Source organism: Oncorhynchus keta, chromosome 29 (genome assembly GCF_023373465.1).
Source record: "Oncorhynchus keta strain PuntledgeMale-10-30-2019 chromosome 29, Oket_V2, whole genome shotgun sequence".
NCBI classification, from domain to species: domain Eukaryota; kingdom Metazoa; phylum Chordata; class Actinopteri; order Salmoniformes; family Salmonidae; genus Oncorhynchus; species Oncorhynchus keta.
Window position 1 is genome coordinate 14,234,113 of NC_068449.1, and position 21,924 is coordinate 14,256,036.

The 21,924-nt window shown below is 46.9% G+C and overlaps 1 protein-coding gene across 5 annotated transcripts in view; it reads left to right on the forward strand.

The window, feature by feature from the left end:
* ush2a (Usher syndrome 2A (autosomal recessive, mild)) overlaps positions 1-21,924 on the forward strand; it is a 504,765-nt gene that overhangs the window by 178,810 nt on the left and 304,031 nt on the right. For all 5 annotated transcript variants that reach the window (XM_052485995.1, XM_052485996.1, XM_052485997.1 and 2 more), the window contains exons 28-34: positions 471-572; positions 836-1,024; positions 1,264-1,394; positions 1,475-1,751; positions 1,838-2,056; positions 2,753-2,833; positions 18,737-18,922. In XM_052485995.1, the coding sequence (XP_052341955.1) occupies positions 471-572; positions 836-1,024; positions 1,264-1,394; positions 1,475-1,751; positions 1,838-2,056; positions 2,753-2,833; positions 18,737-18,922 (1,185 nt within the window). The remainder of the gene's footprint in view (positions 1-470; positions 573-835; positions 1,025-1,263; positions 1,395-1,474; positions 1,752-1,837; positions 2,057-2,752; positions 2,834-18,736; positions 18,923-21,924) is intronic.

Genomic DNA, 21,924 nt, shown 5'->3' on the forward strand with positions numbered 1-21,924 from the left:
TCCTCCTCTCTGCTTCTCCTCCTCTCCGTTCCTCTTTCTCTCTGCTAATCCTCCTCTTCCTCTCCACTCCTCTTCTTCTGCTCCTCCTCCCCCGCTCCTCCTTTTTTTCCTCCTCCCCCTCTTCCACTCTGCTTCTCCTCCTCTCTGCTCCTCCTCTTCCTCTCCGCTCCTCCTCCTCTCCACTCCTCCTTTTCCGCTCCTCCTCCTCCTCCTCTCTGCTTCTCCTCCTCTTCCTCTCTTTTTCTCCTCCTCTTCCTCCCAGTAAACTGAGTCTGTGTGTGTTGTTCTCTCTCTGTTTGTCTCATTCTCTCTGATTATGTGTTCTACAGTGGAGCTAAATTACCATTGTACATAACATGGTTATGTAGCCTCATATATCACAAGAGAATATGTATGCAGTTAATGATATGCCTCTGTCCATACCTCTTCTCTCTCCTTCCTTCCTTCCCTCCCTCCCTCTCTCCCTCAAGGTAATGCATCTGCTTCCAGCGGCAGTAGCATTATTGGGGAAAACACAGGGGTGTTCATCGGGGGGCTACCAGAGGACTTCACTCTACTCAGACAAGACTCAGGTAGGTACACTCACAATCTAAAAGAGTTGGTTTGTTGCGAGTGAAATATTGCATTAAGAAAACATTTTTCTCTCTCTCTCCTCTCTGTCTCTCTCTCTCTCTCACACACACACAATCTCTCTCTTCTCTCTCCCCTCTCTCACTCTCTCTCTCTCTCTCTCACACACAATCTCTCTCTTCTCTCTCCCCTCTCTCACTCTTTTTCTCTCCCTCTCTCTCTTTTTCTCTTCTCTCTTTCTCTCTCTTTCTCTCTCTCTCTCTAGGTGATGCTCAGCTGGTACAACAGGGGTTCTCTGGTTGCCTTAGAGACGTGCAGGTGAAGATGATTGACAGCCCCTCTGAGGTGTGGCAGCCTCTGGATTGGTCCAGAGCCACAGAGAGGGTTGTGGCCTATGAGAGCTGGGAAGGATGCCCCGCCCACACAGAGGAGGGGGCCCACTTCTTGGGACAAGGTAGCAACAAAGACAGTTTAGAACTAAAAGGCCTCACTTTGTAGTGACTTCCTGGTTTGAAGAAGAAAATGAAAATAAAGTCATTTTTGTGAAATCTTGATAACCTCTAATATACTTGTAACTGGCCAGTGAGGTTTGTTAAAAAATACAGTATAACAGTATAAAGACAGTAAGAATCAAGAGACTTGTTACCGTTATGTTGTATTGTGGATAATAATTGTGTGTGTGTCCTGTGTTAGGGTTCCTAGAGCTGAGTCCAGAGGTGTTCAGTGGAGGAGAAGACTTTGACATCACCTTTGAGTTCAGGACGGACCAACTCAACGCTCTGCTGCTGTTTTCCTACAACACACACACCTCCGATTATATACTGGTGAGCACGCACACACACACACACACACACACACACACACACACACACACACACACACTAACCTTTCTTCTCTGTCCCAGGCTGAGTTGGAAGGAGGAATGCTGTCATTGGCTCTATCCTGGCGTGGTCACATGACTGAGCTGAGCATGTGGGCGGGGCTTAGCTACTGCGACGGGGGCTGGAACCAACTCTCATTGATCAAACAGGGAGACGTCATCTCAGCCTCCATGAATGATTGGTCAGAACAGCTGAGGGGGGTGGCAGGGGGGGAGTTGGGGGTGGACTCACCCCTCTACCTGGGAGGAGTGCCTCCTGAACTAAACCATGAAGCTCTGGTTAGCCACAGTCACAGACATGGTGAGAACTCACACACACACACACCTATCTCACCTCTACCTCTACCTCCCCCGTCTCACCCCATCCATCTCTCCTCTCCTGGGTAGGTCTGGGAGGGTGTATGAGGGGTGTAACAGTTCGGACGGGTCCCGTTACTGGTGTTTCTGCCGTTAGTCTGTCTGCCTCCATCCGCCGCTCTGTTATGATCAATCTGGACGGCTGCCCGGCAACCGACAGCATCTTCTATTGCCGTGGCAATGACTCTGTACTGGTGTACATGGGCCGCGAGACACAGGCTAGAGACTTGGGAGTACAACCTTTTACAGGTAACACACACTGACACACACACGCCCAGGCACACTAACACACAGACAGATGGACATACACACACTCACACGCATCTATCTACACACTACCAGGACCCTACACACTCACAGGACCCTACACACTCACAGGACCCTACACACCCACAGGACCCTACACACTCACAGGACCCTACACACTCACAGGACCCTACACACTCACAGGACCCTACACACTCACAGGACCCTACACACTCACAGGACCCTACACACTCACAGGACCCTACACACTCACAGGACCCTACTCACTCACAGGACCCTACACACTCACAGGACCCTACACACTCACAGGACCCTACACACTCACAGGACCCTACACTCACAGGACCCTACACACTCACAGGACCCTACTCACTCACAGGACCCTACACACTCACAGGACCCTACTCACTCACAGGACCCTACACACTCACAGGACCCTACTCACTCACAGGACCCTACACACTCACAGGACCCTACACACTCACAGGACCCTACTCACTCACAGGACCCTACACACTCACAGGACCCTACACACTGGTGTTTTGCAGCATCACTATCCATCCTTAGTCGCACAGATAGATCACGTGTTTGTGTGTGTGTGTGTGTGTGTGTGTGTGTGTGTGTGTGTGTGTGTGTGTGTGTGTGTGTGTGTGTGTGCGTGCGTGTGTGTGTGTGTAGAGTACCTGTACAGGGTGGTGGCGTCAGGAGAGGGAGGATGGACAACAGGACCCTGGGAACGTGGGCGCAGCAGGGAAACAGGTAACACCGGGAACATTATATTGATGTCTGGTAGGATGTTTGATACTCAGAGATCATTGAAAGAGAGAGGAGGGAGAGACAGAGTGATAGACAGAGAGAAGAGAGAGCGAGAGAGGAGGGAGAGACAGAGAGAAGAGAGAGAGAGAGAGAGAGGAGGGTGAGAGAGAGACAGCCTAAGAAAATGAACAACAATGTCAAATGGTTTGATGAAGAATGCAAAAACCTAAGAAAGAAATTGAGAAACTTATCCAACCAAAAAACATAGAGACCCAGAAAACTTGATCCTTTGCCTTCACTATGGTGAATCTAAGACAATACAGAAGTACCCTAAGGAAAAAGAAGGAACAGCACGTCAGAAATCAGCTCAGTCAACAGCAACCTTGGGAAAAGCCTCTGCATTAAATCAAATCAAATCTAATTTTATTGGTCACATACAGTACACATATTTAGCAGATGTTATTGCAGGTGTAGTTAAATGCTAGGGTTCCTAGCTCCAACAGTGCAATAGTATCTAACAATTCACAACAATACACACATCTAAAAGTAAAAGAATGGAATTAAGAAATATATCAATATTAGATTGAGCAGTGTCGGAGTGGCATTGACTAAAATACAGTAGAATAGAATACAGTACATACATATGAGATGAGTAAAGCAGGATGTAAACATTATTAAAGTGATCCGTGATTCCAAGTCTATGTATATGGGGCAGCAGCCTCTAAGGTGCAGAGTTGCGTAACCGGGTGGAAGCCAGCTAGTGATGGTTTTTTAACAGCCTGATAGCCTTGAAATTTGATTTGTTTTTCAGTCTCTCGGCCCCACCTTTGATGCACCTGTACTAACCTCGCCTTCTGGATGATATCGGGGTGAACAGGCCATGGCTTGGGTGGTTGATGTCCTTGATTATATTTTTGGCCTTCCTGTGACATCAAGGGCTGTAGGTGTCCTGGAGGACAAGTAGTTTGCCCCCGGTGATGCATTGGGCAGACCACACCCCCCTCTGGAGAGCCCTGCGGTTGCGGGCGGTGCAGTTGCCGTACCAGGCGGTGATACAGCCCGACAGTATGCTCTCAATTGTGCATTTGTAAATGTTTGTGAGGGTTTTAGGGGCCAAGCTAAATTTCTTCAGCCTCCTGAGGTTGAAGAGGCGCTAGTGCGCCTTCTTCACCCCACTGTCTGTGTGGGTGGACCATTTCAGATCGTCAGTGATGTGTACACAGAGGAACTTGAAGCTTTCCATCTTCTCCACTGCTGTCCCTCGATGTGAATAGGGTTGTGCTCCCTCTGCTGTTTCCTGAAGTCCACGATCAGCTCCTTTGTTTTGTGGACATTGAGTTAGAGGTTATTTTCCTGGCATCATGTTGTCATTGTTGCTAGTCAAGCCTACTAGTGTTGTGTCATCTGTAAACTTGATGATTGAGTTGGAGGCGTGCGTGGCCATGCAATAAAATAGAGTACAGGAGGGGACAGAGCACGCGCCCTTGTGGGTCCACTGTGTTGAGGATCACATACATGAATTGGCGAGGGCACGAGAACAGTCTGCAGAACCCGGCCTCACCCAACTAGAATTTTAATTGAAATGTCTACTGTTTGCTGATGATCTAGTGCTTCTGTCCCCAACCATGGAGGGCCTACAGCAACATCTATATCTTCTTCACAGATTCTATCAGACCTGGGGCCCTGGCAGTTGATCTAAGTAAGACATAATGTTGCTCCTAAAAAGGACCAGTTGCCAGGACCACAAATACAAATTCCATCTGGACAACGATGCCATAGACCACACAAAAAACTATACATACCATTGCCTAAACATCAGCGCCACAGGTTACTTCCATAAAGCTGTGAACGATCTGAGAGACAAGGCAAAAAGGGCCTTCTATGCCATAAAAAGGAACATAAAATTCGACATACAAATTAGGATCTGGATAAAATATACCTGAATCGGTTTTAGAACCCATAGCCCTTTATGGTTGTGAGGTCTGGGGTCCATTCACCAACCAAAAATTCACAAAATGGGACAAACAGCAAGTTGAGACTCTGCATGCGGAATTCTGCAAAAATATCCTTTGTGTACAATGTAAAACACCAATAATTAAATTCTACAGCCACCTAAAAGGAAGCGATTCCCAAACCTTCCATATCAATCACCTTCAGAGAAATTAACCTGGAGAAGAGTCCCCAAAGCATGCTGGTCCTGGGGTTCACAAACAGACCTCACAGTGCCCCAGGACAGCAACACAATTAGACCCAACCAAATCATGAGAAATCAAAAAGTTAATTCATTTACACATTGCAAAGAATTTCCAAAAAACAGAGCAAACTGGAATGCTATTTGGTCTTAAACAGAGTACACAGTGGCAGAATACCTGACCACTGTGACTGACCCAAACTTAAGGAAAGCTTTGACTATGTACAGACTCAGTGAGCATAGCCTTGCTATTGAGAAAGGCCGCCGTAGGCAGACATGGCTCTCAAGAGAAGACAGGCTATGTGCACACTGCCCACACAATGAGCTGCACTTCCTAACCTCCTGCCCAATGTATGACCATATTAGAGAGACATATTTCCCTCAGATTACACAGACCCACAAAGATTTTGAAAACAAATCCAATTTTGATAAACTCCCATATCTATTGGGTGAAATACCACAGTGTGCAATCACAGCAGCAAGATGTGTGTTGCCATGTGTGACCAAACACCATTGTAAATACAACCTATGTTTAAGTTGATTTATTTTCCCCTTTGTACTTTAACTATTTGCACATCATTACAACACTATATACAGTTGAAGTCGGAAGTTTACATACACCTTAGCCAAATACATTTAAACTCAGTTTTTCACAATTCCTGACATTTAATCCACGTAAAAATTCCCTGTCTTAGGTCAGTTAGGATCACCACTTTATTATAAGAACGTGAAATGTCAGAATAATAGTAAAGAGAAGTTTTTATTTCTTTCACCACATTCCCAGTGGGTCAGAAGTTCACATACACTCAATTAGTATTTGGTAGCATTGCCTTTAAATTGTTTAACTTGGGTCAAACGTATTCGGGTAGCCAATATATCCACATACTTTTCCTGCATCATGATGCCATCTATTTTGTGAAGTGCACCAGTCCCTCCTTCAGCAAAGCACCCCCACAACATAATGCTGTCACCCCCGTGTTTCACGGTTGGGATGGTGTTCTTTGGCTTGCGAGCGTCTCCCTTTTTCCTCCAAACTTAATGATGGTCATTATGACCCAACAGTTCTATTTTTGTTACATCAGACCAGAGGACATTTTTATGCAAATTGTCCCCATGTACAGTTGCAAACTGTAGTCTGGCTTTTTATAGTGGTTTTGGAGCAGTCACTCCTTGCTGAGCAGCCTTTCAGGTTATGTCGATACAGGACTCGTTTTACTGTGGAAATAGATTATTTTGTACCGGTTTCCTCCAGCATCTTCACAAGGTCCTTTGCTGTTTCTTTTGATTTTCCCCATGATGTCAAGCAAAGAGGCACTGAGTTTGAAGGTAGGCTTGAGGTACACCTCCAATTGACTCAAATTATGTCAATTAGCCTATCAGAAGCTTCTGAAGCCATGACATCATTTTCTGGATTTCTCCAATCTGTTTAAAGGCACAGTCAACTTAGTGTATGTAGACTTCTGACCCACTGGAATTGTGATACAGTGAATTTTAAGTGAAATAATCTGTCTGTAAACAATTGATGGAAAAATGACTTGTGTCATGCACAAAGTAGATGTCCTTACTAACTTTACAAAACTATAGTTTGTTAACAAGAAATTTGTGGAGTGGTTGAAAAATGAGTTTTAATGACTCCAACCAAAGTGTATGTAAACTTCCGACTTCAACTGTATATATAATGTGACATTTGTAATCTCAGTCAGGTCTGGAGTGAACCAAGGGATATATCTGTTCTTAGTTCTGCATTTTTTGAACGGAGCTTGCTTATCTAAAATGGTGAGGAAGTTACTTTTAAAGAATGACCAGGCATCCTCAACTGACGGGATGAGGTCAATGTCCTTCCAGGATACCCGGGCCAGGTCGATTAGGAAGGCCTGCTCACAGAAGTGTTTTAGGGAGCGTTTGACAGTGATGAGGGGTGGTCGTTTGACTGCGGCTCCGTAGCGGATACAGGCAATGAGGCAGTGATTGCTGAGATCCTGGTTGAAGACAGAGGAGGTGTATTTGGAGGGCCAGTTGGTCAGGATGACGTCTATGAGGGTGCCCTTCTTTACAGATTTAGGGTTGTACCTGGTGGTTTCCTGTGAACGCGCACTGGAGACACCATGCGCTTCACCACATATCATGGTGCCTGAGCAGTACCAAATCAAATCAAATCAATCATCAAATCAAATTTTATTTGTCACATACACATGGTTAGCAGATGTCAATGCGAGTGTAGCGAAATGCTTGTGCTTCTAGTTCCGACAATGCAGTAATAACCAACAAGTAATCTAACTAACAATTCCAAAACGACCGTCTTATACACAGTGTAAGGGGATAAAGAATATGTACATAAGGATATATGAATGAGTGATGGTACAGAGCAGCATAGGCAAGGATACAGTAGATGGTATCGAGTACAGTATATACATATGAGAAGAGTATGTAAACAAAGTGGCATAGTTAAAGTGGCTAGTGATACATGTATTACATAAGTATGCAGTCGATGATATAGAGTACAGTATATACGTATGCATATGAGATTAATATTGTAGGGTAAGTAACATTATATAAGGTAGCATTGTTTAAAGTGGCTAGTGATATATTTACATCATTTCTCATCAATTCCCATTATTAAAGTGGCCTTGAGATAGAAGCTGTTTTTCAGTCTCTCGGTCCCAGCTTTGATGCAGCTGTACTGACCTCGCCTTCTGGATGATAGCGGGGTGAACAGGCAGTGGCTCGGGTGGTTGATGTCCTTGATGATCTTTATGGCCTTCCTGTAACATCGGGTGGTGTAGGTGTCCTGGAGGGCAGGTAGTTTGCCCCCGGTGATGCGTTGTGCAGACCTCACTACCCTCTGGAGAGCCTTACGGCTGAGGGCGGAGCAGTTGCCATACCAGGCGGTGATACAGCCCGCCAGGATGCTCTCGATTGTGCATCTGTAGAAGTTTGTGAGTGCTTTTGGTGACAAGCCGAATTTCTTCAGCCTCCTGAGGTTGAAGAGGCGCTGCTGCGCCTTCTTCACGATGCTGTCTGTGTGAGTGGACCAATTCAGTTTGTCTGTGATGTGTATGCCGAGGAACTTAAAACTTGCTACCCTCTCCACTACTGTTCCATCGATGTGGATAGGGGGGTGTTCCCTCTGCTGTTTCCTGAAGTCCACAATCATCTCCTTAGTTTTGTTGACGTTGAGTGTGAGGTTATTTTCCTGACACCACACTCCGAGGGCCCTCACCTCCTCCTTGTAGGCCGTCTCGTCGTTGTTGGTCCGCAAACTTGATGATTGAGTTGGAGGCGTGCGTGGCCACGCAGTAGTGGGTGAACAGGGAGTACAGGAGAGGGCTCAGAACGCACCCTTGTGGGGCCCCAGTGTTGAGGATCAGCGGGGAGGAGATGTTGTTGCCTACCCTCACCACCTGGGGGCGGCCCGTCAGGAAGTCCAGTACCCAGTTGCACAGGGCGGGGTCGAGACCCAGGGTCTCGAGCTTGATGACGAGCTTGGAGGGTACTATGGTGTTGAATGCCGAGCTGTAGTCGATGAACAGCATTCTCACATAGGTATTCCTCTTGTCCAGGTGGGTTAGGGCAGTGTGCAGTGTGGTTGAGATTGCATCGTCTGTGGACCTATTTGGGCGGTAAGCAAATTGGAGTGGGTCTAGGGTGTCAGGTAGGGTGGAGGTGATATGGTCCTTGACGAGTCTCTCAAAGCACTTCATGATGACGGAAGTGAGTGCTACGGGGCGGTAGTCGTTTAGCTCAGTTACCTTAGCTTTCTTGGGAACAGGAACAATGGTGGCCCTCTTGAAGCATGTGGACTGGTATAGGGATTGATTGAATATGTCGGTAAACACACCGGCCAGCTGGTCTGCGCATGCTCTGAGGGCGCGGCTGGGGATGCCGTCTGGGCCTGCAGCCTTGCGAGGGTTAACACGTTTAAATGTCTTACTCACCTCGGCTGCAGTGAAGGAGAGACCACATGTTTTCGTTGCAGGCCGTGTTAGTGGCACTGTATTGTCCTCAAAGCGGGCAAAAAAGTTATTTAGTCTGCCTGGGAGCAAGACATCCTGGTCCGTGACTGGGCTGGATTTCTTCTTGTAGTCTGTGATTGACTGTAGACCCTGCCACATGCCTCTTGTGTCTGAGCCGTTGAATTGAGATTCTACTTCATCTCTACTGACGCTTAGCTTGTTTGATAGCCTTGCGGAGGGAATAGCTGCACTGTTTGTATTCGGTCATGTTCCCAGACACCTTGCCCTGATTAAAAGCAGTGGTTCGCGCTTTCAGTTTCACGCGAATGCTGCCATCAATCCACGGTTTCTGGTTTGGGAATGTTTTAATCGTTGCTATGGGAACGTCATCTTCAACGCACGTTCTAATGAACTCGCACACCGAATCAGCGTATTCGTCAATATTGTTATCTGACGCAATACGAAACATATCCCAGTCCACATGATGGAAGCAGTCTTGGAGTGTGGAGTCAGCTTGGTCGGACCAGCGTTGGACAGACCTCAGCGTGGGAGCCTCTTGTTTTAGTTTCTGTCTGTAGGCAGGGATCAACAAAATGGAGTCGTGGTCAACTTTTCCGAAAGGGGGGCGGGGCAGGGCCTTATATGCGTCGTGGAAGTTAGAGTAACAATGATCCAAGGTTTTTCCACCCCTGGTTGCGCAATCGATATGCTGATAAAATTTAGGGAGTCTTGTTTTCAGATTAGCCTTGTTAAAATCCCCAGCTACAATGAATGCAGCCTCCGGATAAATGGTTTCCAGTTTGCAAAGAGTTAAATAAAGTTTGTTCAGAGCCATCGATGTGTCTGCTTGGGGGGGGATATATACGGCTGTGATTATAATCGAAGAGAATTCTCTTGGTAGATAATGAGGTCTACATTTGATTGTGAGGAATTCTAAATCAGGTGAACAGAGTTATCTCTGCCAACCTCCCCGTGTCCCTCCCCCCCATTTTTTTTGGAGTGGATTCCCGGTCTTCCTTGCCAGCCGTGACCCTGTGTAACGCTGGTTCCCTTTTCTCTCTGCTTCCGCCTTCCTCGCTGCCTCTGCCTGCTTTCATAGCAGGCTCTCGTGTCCTGACATCACCTCCTCCCAGGTCCTTGATGTCCTCCACTCTGTCTGCCCCTCCTGGCCATAGACTTTCCCACCCGAGTCACACCCTGACCAAACAGAGAATAAAATGATCTCTATGGTCAGGGCGTGACAATTGTACATTTTTTATTGTTTATTTCACTTGGTTTCAGATGCCAATAAAGCCCCTTAAATTGAAAATGAAAATGAGAGGGGGGGGTAGAGAGAGGAATACCTAGGATAGGATAAGTAATCCTTCTCACCCCCCCCCTAAAAGATTTAGATGCACTATTGTAAAGTGGCTGTTCCACTGGATGTCATAAGGTAATGCACCAATTTGTAAGTCGCTCTGGATAAGAGCGTCTGCTAAATGACTTAAATGTAAATGTAAATGAGAGAGAGACAGAGAGAATGGAGAGACAGTGATAGACAGAGAGAAGAGAGAGAGACAGAGTGATAGACAGAGAGAAGAGAGAGAGAGACATAGTGACATACAGAGAAGAGAGAGAATGACATACAGAGAAAAGAGAGAGTGACAGAGTCTTAGACAGAGAAGATAGTGACAGAGTCTTAGACAGAGAAGATAGTGACAGAGTGATAGACAGAGAAAATAGAGAGAGTGACAGAGTGTTAGACAGAGAAGAGAGTGACAGAGTGCTATACAAAGAAAAGAGAGAGCGTGATAGGCTTGTGGTCTAGATAACATCAGAAATGAAAAGCTGAAAAACAGCACACCTGAGTTGCAAAATGCTATACTTAAATTGTTCAACATGGTTTTAACTTCTGGCTGCTTCCCTGATGTCTGGAACCAAGGGCTCATCTCCCCTATCCACAAAAGTGGAGACCAATCAGACCCCAATAATTACAGGGGAATTTGCATAAACAGCAACTTGGGAAAGGTTTTCTGTAGCATTTTGAATTCAAGAATTCAAACATTTCTTCAAGACAAAAATGTAATAAGTAGATTTGAAATTGGCTTTCTCCCCAACCATCGCACTACTGACCATATATACACCTTACACACACTAATTACTAAACATGTACACCAAAAAAAAAAAGAGGGCAAAATCTTTGCTTGCTTTATTGACTTTAAAAAAGCATTTGATTCTATTTGGCACAAAGGGCTATTCTATCAAATTCTCCAAAGTGTGCTTGGTGGTAAGGTGTATGACTTAATAAAATGTATGTACACAGAAAACAAGTGTGCAATAAAAATGAAAAATTCAAAATTTTGACACAATTCTTTCCACAACTGTTAGGTGTGAGACAAGGCTGCATTTGAAAATCACAAGTGTAAATCTTTTCAATAGCTTATATCAATGAAAGTGACATTTGTTGGACCATTCTCTTCTCAGGACCTGAGCCCTAGGACTATGTCCCAGGACCAGTAGTCCACCTTGCTCCTGCTCCAGTTTCAATCCGAACATTTGGACCCCAGGACTCACAATTTGACAAACAGAGGTGAAATACCTGCTATATGCTGATGACTGGGTACTTCTATCACCAACGAAAGAAGGTCTTCAAGTCCAGAACATTAATATTCTAAGCAATATTGCCATAATTGGGCCCTGGCAGTAAATTTCCCCTAAAAAAACAGGTTAGAAGCACAAATATTAATTCCCCTGAACAACAACATAATTGAACACACAAAAATTACACCTACCTTGGTCTGACCATATCTATCCCATCCAGTAACTTTACTATGCTGCAGTAGAATGCACTCAAAGAAAAAAACCCGCAGAGCATTGTATGCAATAAAAATGAAATTATTCAAAATTAACATCCCAGTTAGAATTTGGACCAAAATATTTGACAGTGTAATCCTACCAATAGCTCTTTATGGAAGTGAGGTTTGGGGGCCACTCAATAAACTGGACATTAAAATGTGGGACAAACATCCACATGATCCCAGAAGCCCTACATGCATAATTCTGTCGGAAAATCTACAAGTCCAGAGAAATACACCAACTAATGCATGTAGGGCAGAATGGGCCCAGAAACTTTCAGTAGTAATGAAAATACAGAAAAGATCATAAACATTTTGGCTACATCTAAATTCAAGTCCAAATTCAGCTGAGCCCAGAAAAACGAGCCCACTCAGTCAGCTGGTGTTGGACCTCACCAACCAAGCTGATCCCAGAGTCAGCTGGTGTTGACTGACACCAACCAAGCTGAGAAACAGCCCTCTCAGTCAGCTGGTGTTGACTGCACCAACCAAGCTGATCCCAGAAACAAGCCCTCTCAGTCAGCTGGTGTTGGACCTCACCAACCAAGCTGAGCCCAGAAACAAGCCCCAGAAACAAGCCCTCTCAGTCAGCTGGTGTTGGACCTCACCAGACCAAGCTGAGCCCAGAAAAACAAGCCCTCTCAGCCTGGTGTTGACTCTCCCAGTCAGCAGCTGGTGTTGACTGACACCGACCAAGCTGATCCCAGAAACAAGCCCTCTCAGTCAGCTGGTGTTGACTGACACCAACCAAGCTGATCCCAGAAACAAGCCCTCTCAGTCAGCTGGTGTTGACTGACACCAACCAAGCTGATCCCAGAAACAAGCCCTCTCAGTCAGCTGGAAACAAGCCCTCTCAGTCACTGGTGTTGACTCACCAACCAAGCTGATCCCAGAAACAAGCCCTCTCAGTCAGCTGGTGTTGACTGACACCAACCAAGCTGATCCCAGAAACAAGCCCTCTCAGTCAGCTGGTGTTGGCTGACCCAGAAACAAGCCCTCACCAACCAAGCTGATCCCAGAAACAAGCCCTCTCAGTCAGCTGGTGTTGGACCTCACCAACCAAGCTGATCCCAGAAACAAGCCCTCTCAGTCAGCTGGTGTTGGACCTCACCCTCTCAGACCAAGCTGATCCCAGAAACAAGCCCTCTCAGTCAGCTGGTGTTGACTGACACCAACCAAGCTGATCCCAGAAACAAGCCCTCTCAGTCAGCTGGTGTTGACTGACACAAACCAAGCTGATCCCAGAAACAAGCCCTCTCAGTCAGCTGGTGTTGACTGACACCAACCAAGCTGATCCCAGAAACGAGCCCAGAAACAAGCCCTCTCAGTCAGCTGGTGTTGGACCTCACCAACCAAGCTGATCCCAGAAACAAGCCCTCTCAGTCAGCTGGTGTTGGACCTCACCAGCCAAGCTGATCCCAGAAACAAGCCCTCTCAGTCAGCTGGTGTTGGACCTCACAGACCAAGCTGATCCCAGAAACAAGCCCTCTCAGTCAGCTGGTGTTGAGTGACACCAACCAAGCTGATCCCAGAAACAAGCCCTCTCAGTCAGCTGGTGTTGACTGACACAAGCAACCAAGCTGATCCCAGAAACAAGCCCTCTCAGTCAGCTGGTGTTGACTGACACCAACCAAGCTGATCCCAGAAACAAGCCCTCTCAGTCAGCTGGTGTTGGACCTGATCACCCTCTCAGTCACCAAGCTGATCCCAGAAACAAGCCCTCTCAGTCAGCTGGTGTTGACTGACACCAACCAAGCTGATCCCAGAAACAAGCCCTCTCAGTCAGCTGGTGTTGACTGACACCAACCAAGCTGATCCCAGAAACAAGCCCTCTCAGTCAGCTGGTGTTGACTGACACCAACCAACCAAGCTGATCCCAGAAACAAGCCCTCTCAGTCAGCTGGTGTTGACTGACACCAACCAAGCTGATCCCAGAAACAAGCCCTCTTAGTCAGCTGGTGTTGACTGACACCAACCAAGCTGATCCCAGAAACAAGCCCTCTCAGTCAGCTGGTGTTGACTGACACCAACCAAGCTGATCCCAGAAACAAGCCCTCTCAGTCAGCTGGTGTTGACTGACACCAACCAAGCTGAGCCCAGAAACAAGCCCTCTCAGTCAGCTGGTGTTGACTGACACCAACCAAGCTGAGCCCAGAAACAAGCCCTCTCAGTCAGCTGGTGTTGACTGACACCAACCAAGCTGATCCCAGAAACAAGCCCTCTCAGTCAGCTGGTGTTGACTGACACCAACCAAGCTGAGCCCAGAAAAAAAGCCCTCTCAGTCAGCTGGTGTTGACTGACACCAACCAAGCTGATCCCAGAAACAAGCCCTCTCAGTCAGCTGGTGTTGACTGACACCAACCACGCTGATTCCAGAAACAAGCCCTCTCAGTCAGCTGGTGTTGACTGACACCAACCAAGCTGATCCCAGAAACAAGCCCTCTCAGTCAGCTGGTGTTGGAAACAAGCCCTCTCAGTCAGCTGGTGTTGACACCAACCAAGCTGATCCCAGAAACAAGCCCTCTCAGTCAGCTGGTGTTGACTGACACCAACCAAGCTGATCCCAGAAACAAGCCCTCTCAGTCAGCTGGTGTTGACTGACACCAACCAAGCTGATCCCAGAAACAAGCCCTCTCAGTCAGCTGGTGTTGACTGACACCAACCAAGCTGATCCCAGAAACAAGCCCTCTCAGTCAGCTGGTGTTGACTGACACCAACCAAGCTGATCCCAGAAACAAGCCCTCTCAGTCAGCTGGTGTTGACTGACACCAACCAAGCTGATCCCAGAAACAAGCCCTCTCAGTCAGCTGGTGTTGACTGACACCAACCAAGCTGACCCAGAAACAAGCCCTCTCAGTCAGCTGGTGTTGACTGACCCAACCAAGCTGATCCCAGAAACAAGCCCTCTCAGTCAGCTGGTGTTGACTGACACCAACCAAGCTGATCCCAGAAACAAGCCCTCTCAGTCAGCTGGTGTTGACTGACACCAACCAAGCTGATCCCAGAAACAAGCCCTCTCAGTCAGCTGGTGTTGACTGACACCAACCACGCTGATTCCAGAAACAAGCCCTCTCAGTCAGCTGGTGTTGACTGACACCAACCAAGCTGATCCCAGAAACAAGCCCTCTCAGTCAGCTGGTGTTGGACCTCACCAACCAAGCTGATCCCAGAAACAAGCCCTCTCAGTCAGCTGGTGTTGACTGACACCAACCAAGCTGATCCCAGAAACAAGCCCTCTCAGTCAGCTGGTGTTGACTGACACCAACCAAGCTGAGCCCAGAAACAAGCCCTCTCAGTCAGCTGGTGTTGACTGACACCAACCAAGCTGATCCCAGAAACAAGCCCTCTCAGTCAGCTGGTGTTGACTGACACCAACCAAGCTGATCCCAGAAACAAGCCCTCTCAGTCAGCTGGTGTTGACTGACACCAACCAAGCTGATCCCAGAAACAAGCCCTCTCAGTCAGCTGGTGTTGACTGACACCAACCAAGCTGATCCCAGAAACAAGCCCTCTCAGTCAGCTGGTGTTGACTGACACCAACCAAGCTGATCCCAGAAACAAGCCCTCTCAGTCAGCTGGTGTTGACTGACACCAACCAAGCTGATCCCAGAAACAAGCCCTCTCAGTCAGCTGGTGTTGACTGACACCAACCAAGCTGATCCCAGAAACAAGCCCTCTCAGTCAGCTGGTGTTGACTGACACCAACCAAGCTGATCCCAGAAACAAGCCCTCTCAGTCAGCTGGTGTTGACTGACACCAACCAAGCTGATCCCAGAAACAAGCCCTCTCAGTCAGCTGGTGTTGACTGACACCAACCAAGCTGATCCCAGAAACAAGCCCTCTCAGTCAGCTGGTGTTGACTGACACCAACCAAGCTGAGCCCAGAAACAAGCCCTCTCAGTCAGCTGGTGTTGACTGACACCAGCACTGCTTCAAAAGAAAGAGGTCCAATAAACAAAATCATGAACCAATCAAAGGACTCATATTTACATTGTAAAAAACGGAAACAAAATCCCAAAGCCAACTAAATTGCTATCTGACCCTAAACAAAGAATATGAACTGGCTGATTATCTCTACTTTGTCAGAGATACGAAGCAGAGACATATCCTTACCAAGTAGAGGCTGAGTGACCACCGATTGGCAATAGACACCGGCAGACATAAAAAGACATGGCTACCCAAAGAGGAGCGTGTATGTGGTCACTGCACGACAGGGGAGGTAGAGACAGAGATGCACTTTCTCCTTTACTGTGATAAATATTCCTCACTAAGAGATTCATTATTCACAGAAATGACTACATTTATTCCACATTTTAACTTATTAAACCCAGAGAAAAAACAAAAAATACTCATGGGCGAAGGAGCATTGGCTCCTCTTGCAGCCATATGTTCCTCTGTCACACACACTTCACTGTACAAATGGGTGCTGCTCGCTACCTCGCTCACTACAACACCCAGACAAATGAACGTGTGTGTGTGGCTGGGGGGGATTTTGTCTCTGTGTGTGTGCATTCCTCTGTGCGTGCATGCCTACATTTACATGTGTCACGTTCGTTGTAACGAGGAGGCCAAGGTGCAGCGTGATGAGAATACATTCCTCTTATTTAATTAACGAAGAACACTTGAACACTTAAACAAAACAACAAAACGAATGTGACGCTATAAACAACTAGTGCTGACATGCAACTATACATAAGGCAATAACCCACGAAATACCCAAGGAATATGGCTACCTAAATATGGTCCCCAATCAGAGACAACGATAAAAAGCTGCCTCTGATTGAGAACCAATCTAGGCAACCATAGACATAAAAACACCTAGATTAGAAACAACCCCATAAACATACAACAACCCTTGACAGGTCAAAAACACATATATCACCTCGTCACACCCTGACCGAACCAAAATAATAAAGAAAACAAAGAATACTAAGGTCAGGGCGTGACAGTACCCCCCTCCAAAGTTGCGGACTCCCGGCCTCAAACCTAAACATATATGGGAGGGTCTGGGTGGGCATCTAACCTTGGTGGCGGCTTAGGTTCTGGACGCCTCCCCCTTCTTTACACTGAGGGCTGGGGACCCTCGATGGGGACCCCGGGCTGGGCACCCTCGCTGGAGACCCCGGGCTGGGGACCCCGGGCTGGGGACCGTCGCTGGAGACCCCGGGCTGGGGACCCTCGATGGGGACCCCGGGCTGGGCACCCTCGCTGGAGACCCCGGGCTGGGGACCCTCGATGGGGACCCCGGGCTGGGCACCCTCGATGGGGACCCCGGGCTGGGGACCGTCGCTGGGGACCCCGGGCTGGGGACCGTCGCTGGGGACCCCGGGCTGGGGACCGTCGCTGGGGACCCCGGGCTGGGGACCCTCGATGGGGACCGTCGCTGGAGACCCCGGGCTTGGGGACCATCACTGCATGGATCATTATTATTTGTTATTGTTTATAATTTTATTACGATATTGGCAATATTGACACAATGTTTTTCATGCCAATAAAGCAGCATGAATTTGAATTTGATAGACAGAGAAGAGTGCAGAAACTGAGAGAGAAAGAGAGAAAACAAGTCTATAACAATCCACATTATAACTACAGCCTTTACCTCCTTTTATTTAACTAGGCAAGTCAGTTAAAAACAAATTCTTATTTTCAATGCGAGGAGCTGGAATAGAGCGCACCGGGCTAGAATAGCCCGCATCTCTGCATAACACGGTGCCTGACCAGTTACACGCTCCCCACGGTAAGCACGAGGATTTGGCTCAGGTCTCCTACCTGACTCCACCAATTTCCTCATGTTTCACCCCTCCCAAAAAGAACATATTGGGGCTGCCTCTCGGGGTTCCTGCTAGCCGTGTACCTTCATATCTTCGCTGTTCCTCTATTCTCCTGTATTTCTCCTCGTAGTATCGCTGTTCCGCTTTCGCTGCCTCTAATTCCTCCATAGGACGGTGATACTCCCCCGGCGGTGTCCAGGGTCCTGCTCCATCTAATATCTCCTCCCAGGTCCATTTCCTCATTAATCGCTGTTCCTCCTTTTCACACTGCTTGGTCCTGGTTAGGTGGGTTATTCTGTCACATATAGTTGCATGTCAGCACTAGTTGTTGACAGCTTCACATTCGTTTTGTTGTTTTGTTCAAGTGTTCTTTGTTAAATAAATAAGAGGAGTGTATTCTCATCACGCTGCACCTTGGCCTCCTCGTTACAACGACCGTGACAACATGGCAGAATAGGGTGAATTCAGGTTCATACTGTATATGCAACATATACCACACATTATACAATCCTACAATTACATCATGAGAAATAATATGAGTGATATTGCCCATGTTAACTGAGATTGATAATCCTTGCATGGAGAGACACCAGAGGATTTCCCTTTTCATCTGGTATGTTAAAGACTGTTGACCTGGGATGTCCTGCTACGGTACAGTAATATCACAGAGGGCTCATGTTGTGTCTCTCCCTGCCTTGCCAACCATTATGATTAATACTGAGGGAGGGAGGGAGGGAGGGGAGAGAGAGGGAGGGAGGGGGAGAGGGAAAGGGAGAATGAGAAGCAGGGAGGAGGAGGTGAGAGGGGCAGAGAGGCTGATTGCTGTGAAATATGGTGGATGTATTAAATTATTGCTGAAAAAGTTACAACTCCAATAAATTGTATTTATGTTAATGGTTAGTTCTGATTTAATGGCTCTATTAAAGGGAAATATGTGGGCTGACTCTCTCTTTCTGCCCCTCTCTCACTCTATTGCACTAAACTTCTCTTTCTCTCCTTCTCTCCGACTCTCCTCTCTTTCCCACCCTTTTTTCATTTTACCTCTCTCCCTAAATGTTCTAAATTCTAAATGTTCTGTTCTCTCTTTGCCTTTTTTATCGTCTGCCTTTCTCTACTCTACCCTTCTTTCTTGCTCTAACCCCCCTTTCTCTCTCCAGTCCCCCAGAGTGTTGCCCCGCCCTCTAGTCTCCAGAGTGGGAGTGGCTTCAGTGTCCAGGTGAGCTGGGCCCCGCCCCTCCAGGCGAGAGGAGTGATTGACAGGTACGAACTGACGGCCTACAACCTGGATCAGCCTGACTCAACACCTGTTACTGCCTCCTACCTGTCCACTGGTAACCACACAAGTAAGACACACTCACACTTGCATACATGCACAGAGACACGCACACACGGATGCAAGGAGGTGCCCACACACACACACACACACGCACACACACACACACACACGCACACACACACACGCACACACACACACACACACACACACACACACACACACACACACACACACACACACACACACACACACACACACACACACACACACACACACACACACACACACACACACACAGGGGAGGACGGGGAAAAAGGGGGACTAATGCTGGCAACCACATGAGCTGGTCTAGCCCAGATACCAGTGATGTCATATTAGAGAACTCTCCATCTCCACCTCTCTCCTCCCCTCTCACTTTATCTCTTTTACGATGATGATGCCGTCTCTATGATTCGTCACTTCTCCCATCCTCTCTGCCGTGTCTCCGGGTAAATAGGAAGATTGGCCCTCCTCTCCTCCTCTTCTCTTCCCCCCCCCCTCTCTCTGTTTCCCTGGCACACGCTGAGCTGAGCGGCGATAAGGCCGTGTTAATTTATGATGGCCCTGACACCCGACGTAGAATTACTTGGACAGATAAAAACACAGGAAGCAAATGGGTGTGTAATGGGAGTAGAGTGGGGCCTAATTGAATTAAAATATGGGTGAGTGAGAAGAGAGGAACAGAGAGAGACACCTAGCCAATTACAGCGCGACAGAAAGGCAGTTTAGCGCAGGTTGTCCCACGGCCCAGACAACACGACAGCCATCTATCTGGCGCGAGCCAGATAGCCACTCAAAGATCTCTCAGAGATCTCCCTCTCACCACCTCTTCCCTATCTTCCTCCCCTCAGTCGACCTCTTCCAACAGGAGCCTCTATGTTTCAGATGATGATGAATTTAATAAATAAATCCTGGTGATTTTTAACTGTAAAAATTAATTAAACGCGAGCGCTTTCTCTGGTCTTTCTGTGTGTAATTTACAGCCTGCGGGGTCCTGGAGAAAGTAGCCTATTTATACAGGGGAGAGAGGGGTGAAACTGAAACTCTCGGAGAGAGAGAGGAGGACCACTAATGACCCTACATATTGAATGCACCGGTATTATATTTATATAGCAGGAATTTCACACAGACCTAAGAGAGAGAGAGGAAACATGTCAGGGAAACAGAAAAAGAAAGAAACACATGAGAGAAAAAGAAAGGGGGGATTTTATATTTATTGTGCTTCAAAGGAAGCCGGCAGTGTTTATCTGTCTGAGGCCTCTCAGGTTGCAGAAAGAGGATCGGCCCCTGTGTGTCTGCCTGCTCCTATTTATACCTGGACAACACTGACACTCTGGGCCCACACAGCCTGCCTGCCTGGGTCTCCTCTCCTCTGGTATCTATACATCTAGAGAGAGGAGAGGGCACTCCCCTGGGGGAATACCCTTGAAAACCAGAGGAAGAGAAAGAGGGGGAGCAGAGAACAGGAAGAAGGGAGTAAGGGTGTAGCAGGAGTCACTCTGGCTATTAGCTGATCCCCCTCACTCTCTACTGCTCTCTTTCTGCTATATATCTCTACCTTCTTCTGTCATCTCTTTCCCCCTCCCCTTTCCCTGTTCCCCCTCCTCTCTCTCTCTCTCAATTCAATTTCAATTCAAGGGCTTTATTGGCATGGGAAACATGTGTTAACATTGCCAAAGCAAGTGAGGTAGACAACATACAAAGTGAATATATAAAGTGAAAAACAACAAAAATTAACAGTAAACATTACACATACAACAGTTTCAAAACAGTAAAGACATTACAAATGTCATATTATATATATATATATATATATATATATACACAATGTACAAACAATTAAAGGACACAAGATAAAATAAATAAGCATAAATATGGGTTGTATTTACAATGGTGTTTGTTCTTCACTGGTTGCCCTTTTCTCGTGGCAACAGGTCACAAATCTTGCTGCTGTGATGGCACACTGTGGAATTTCACCCAGTAGGTATGGGAGTTTATCAAAATTGGATATGTTTTCGAATTCTTTGTGGATCTGTGTAATCTGGGGGAAATATGTCTCTCTAATATGGTCATACATTGGGCAGGAGGTTAGGAAGTGCAGATCAGTTTCCACCTCATTTTGTGGGCAGTGAGCACATAGACTGTCTTCTCTTGAGAGCCATGTCTGCCTACGGCGGCCTTTCTCAATAGCAAGGCTATGCTCACTGAGTCTGTACATAGTCAAAGCTTTCCTTAATTTTGGGTCAGTCACAGTGGTCAGGTATTCTGCCGCTGTGTACTCTCTGTGTAGGGCCAAATAGCATTCTAGTTTGCTCTGTTTTTTTGTTAATTCTTTCCAATGTGTTAAGTAATTATCTTTTTGTTTTCTCATGATTTGGTTGGGTCTAATTGTGCTGTTGTCCTGGGGCTCTGTAGGGTGTGTTTGTGTTTGTGAACAGAGCCCCAGGACCAGTTTGCTTAGGGGACTCTTCTCCAGGTTCATCTCTCTGTTTGTGATGGCTTTGTTATGGAAGGTTTGTGAATCGCTTCCTTTTAGGTGGTTGTAGAATTTAATGGCTCTTTTCTGGATTTTGATAATTAGTGGGTATCGGCCTAATTCTGCTCTGCATGCATTATTTGGTGTTTTACGTTGTACACGGAGGATATTTTTGCAGAATTCTGCGTGCAGAGTCTCAATTTGGTGTTTGTCCCATTTTGTGAAGTCTTGGTTGGTGAGCGGACCCCAGACCTCACAACCATAAAGGGCAATGGGCTCTATGACTGATTCAAGTATTTTTAGCCAAATCCTAATTGGTATGTTGAAATTTATGTTTCTTTTGATGGCATAGAATGCCCTTCTTGCCTTGTCTCTCAGATCGTTCACACCTTTGTGGAAGTTACCTGTGGCGCTGATGTTTAGGCCAAGGTATGTATTGTTTTTTGTGTGCTCTAGGGTAACAGTGTCGAGATGGAATTTGTATTTGTGGTCCTGGTGACTCAACCTTTTTGGAACACCATTATTTTGGTCTTACTGAGATTTACTGTCAGGGC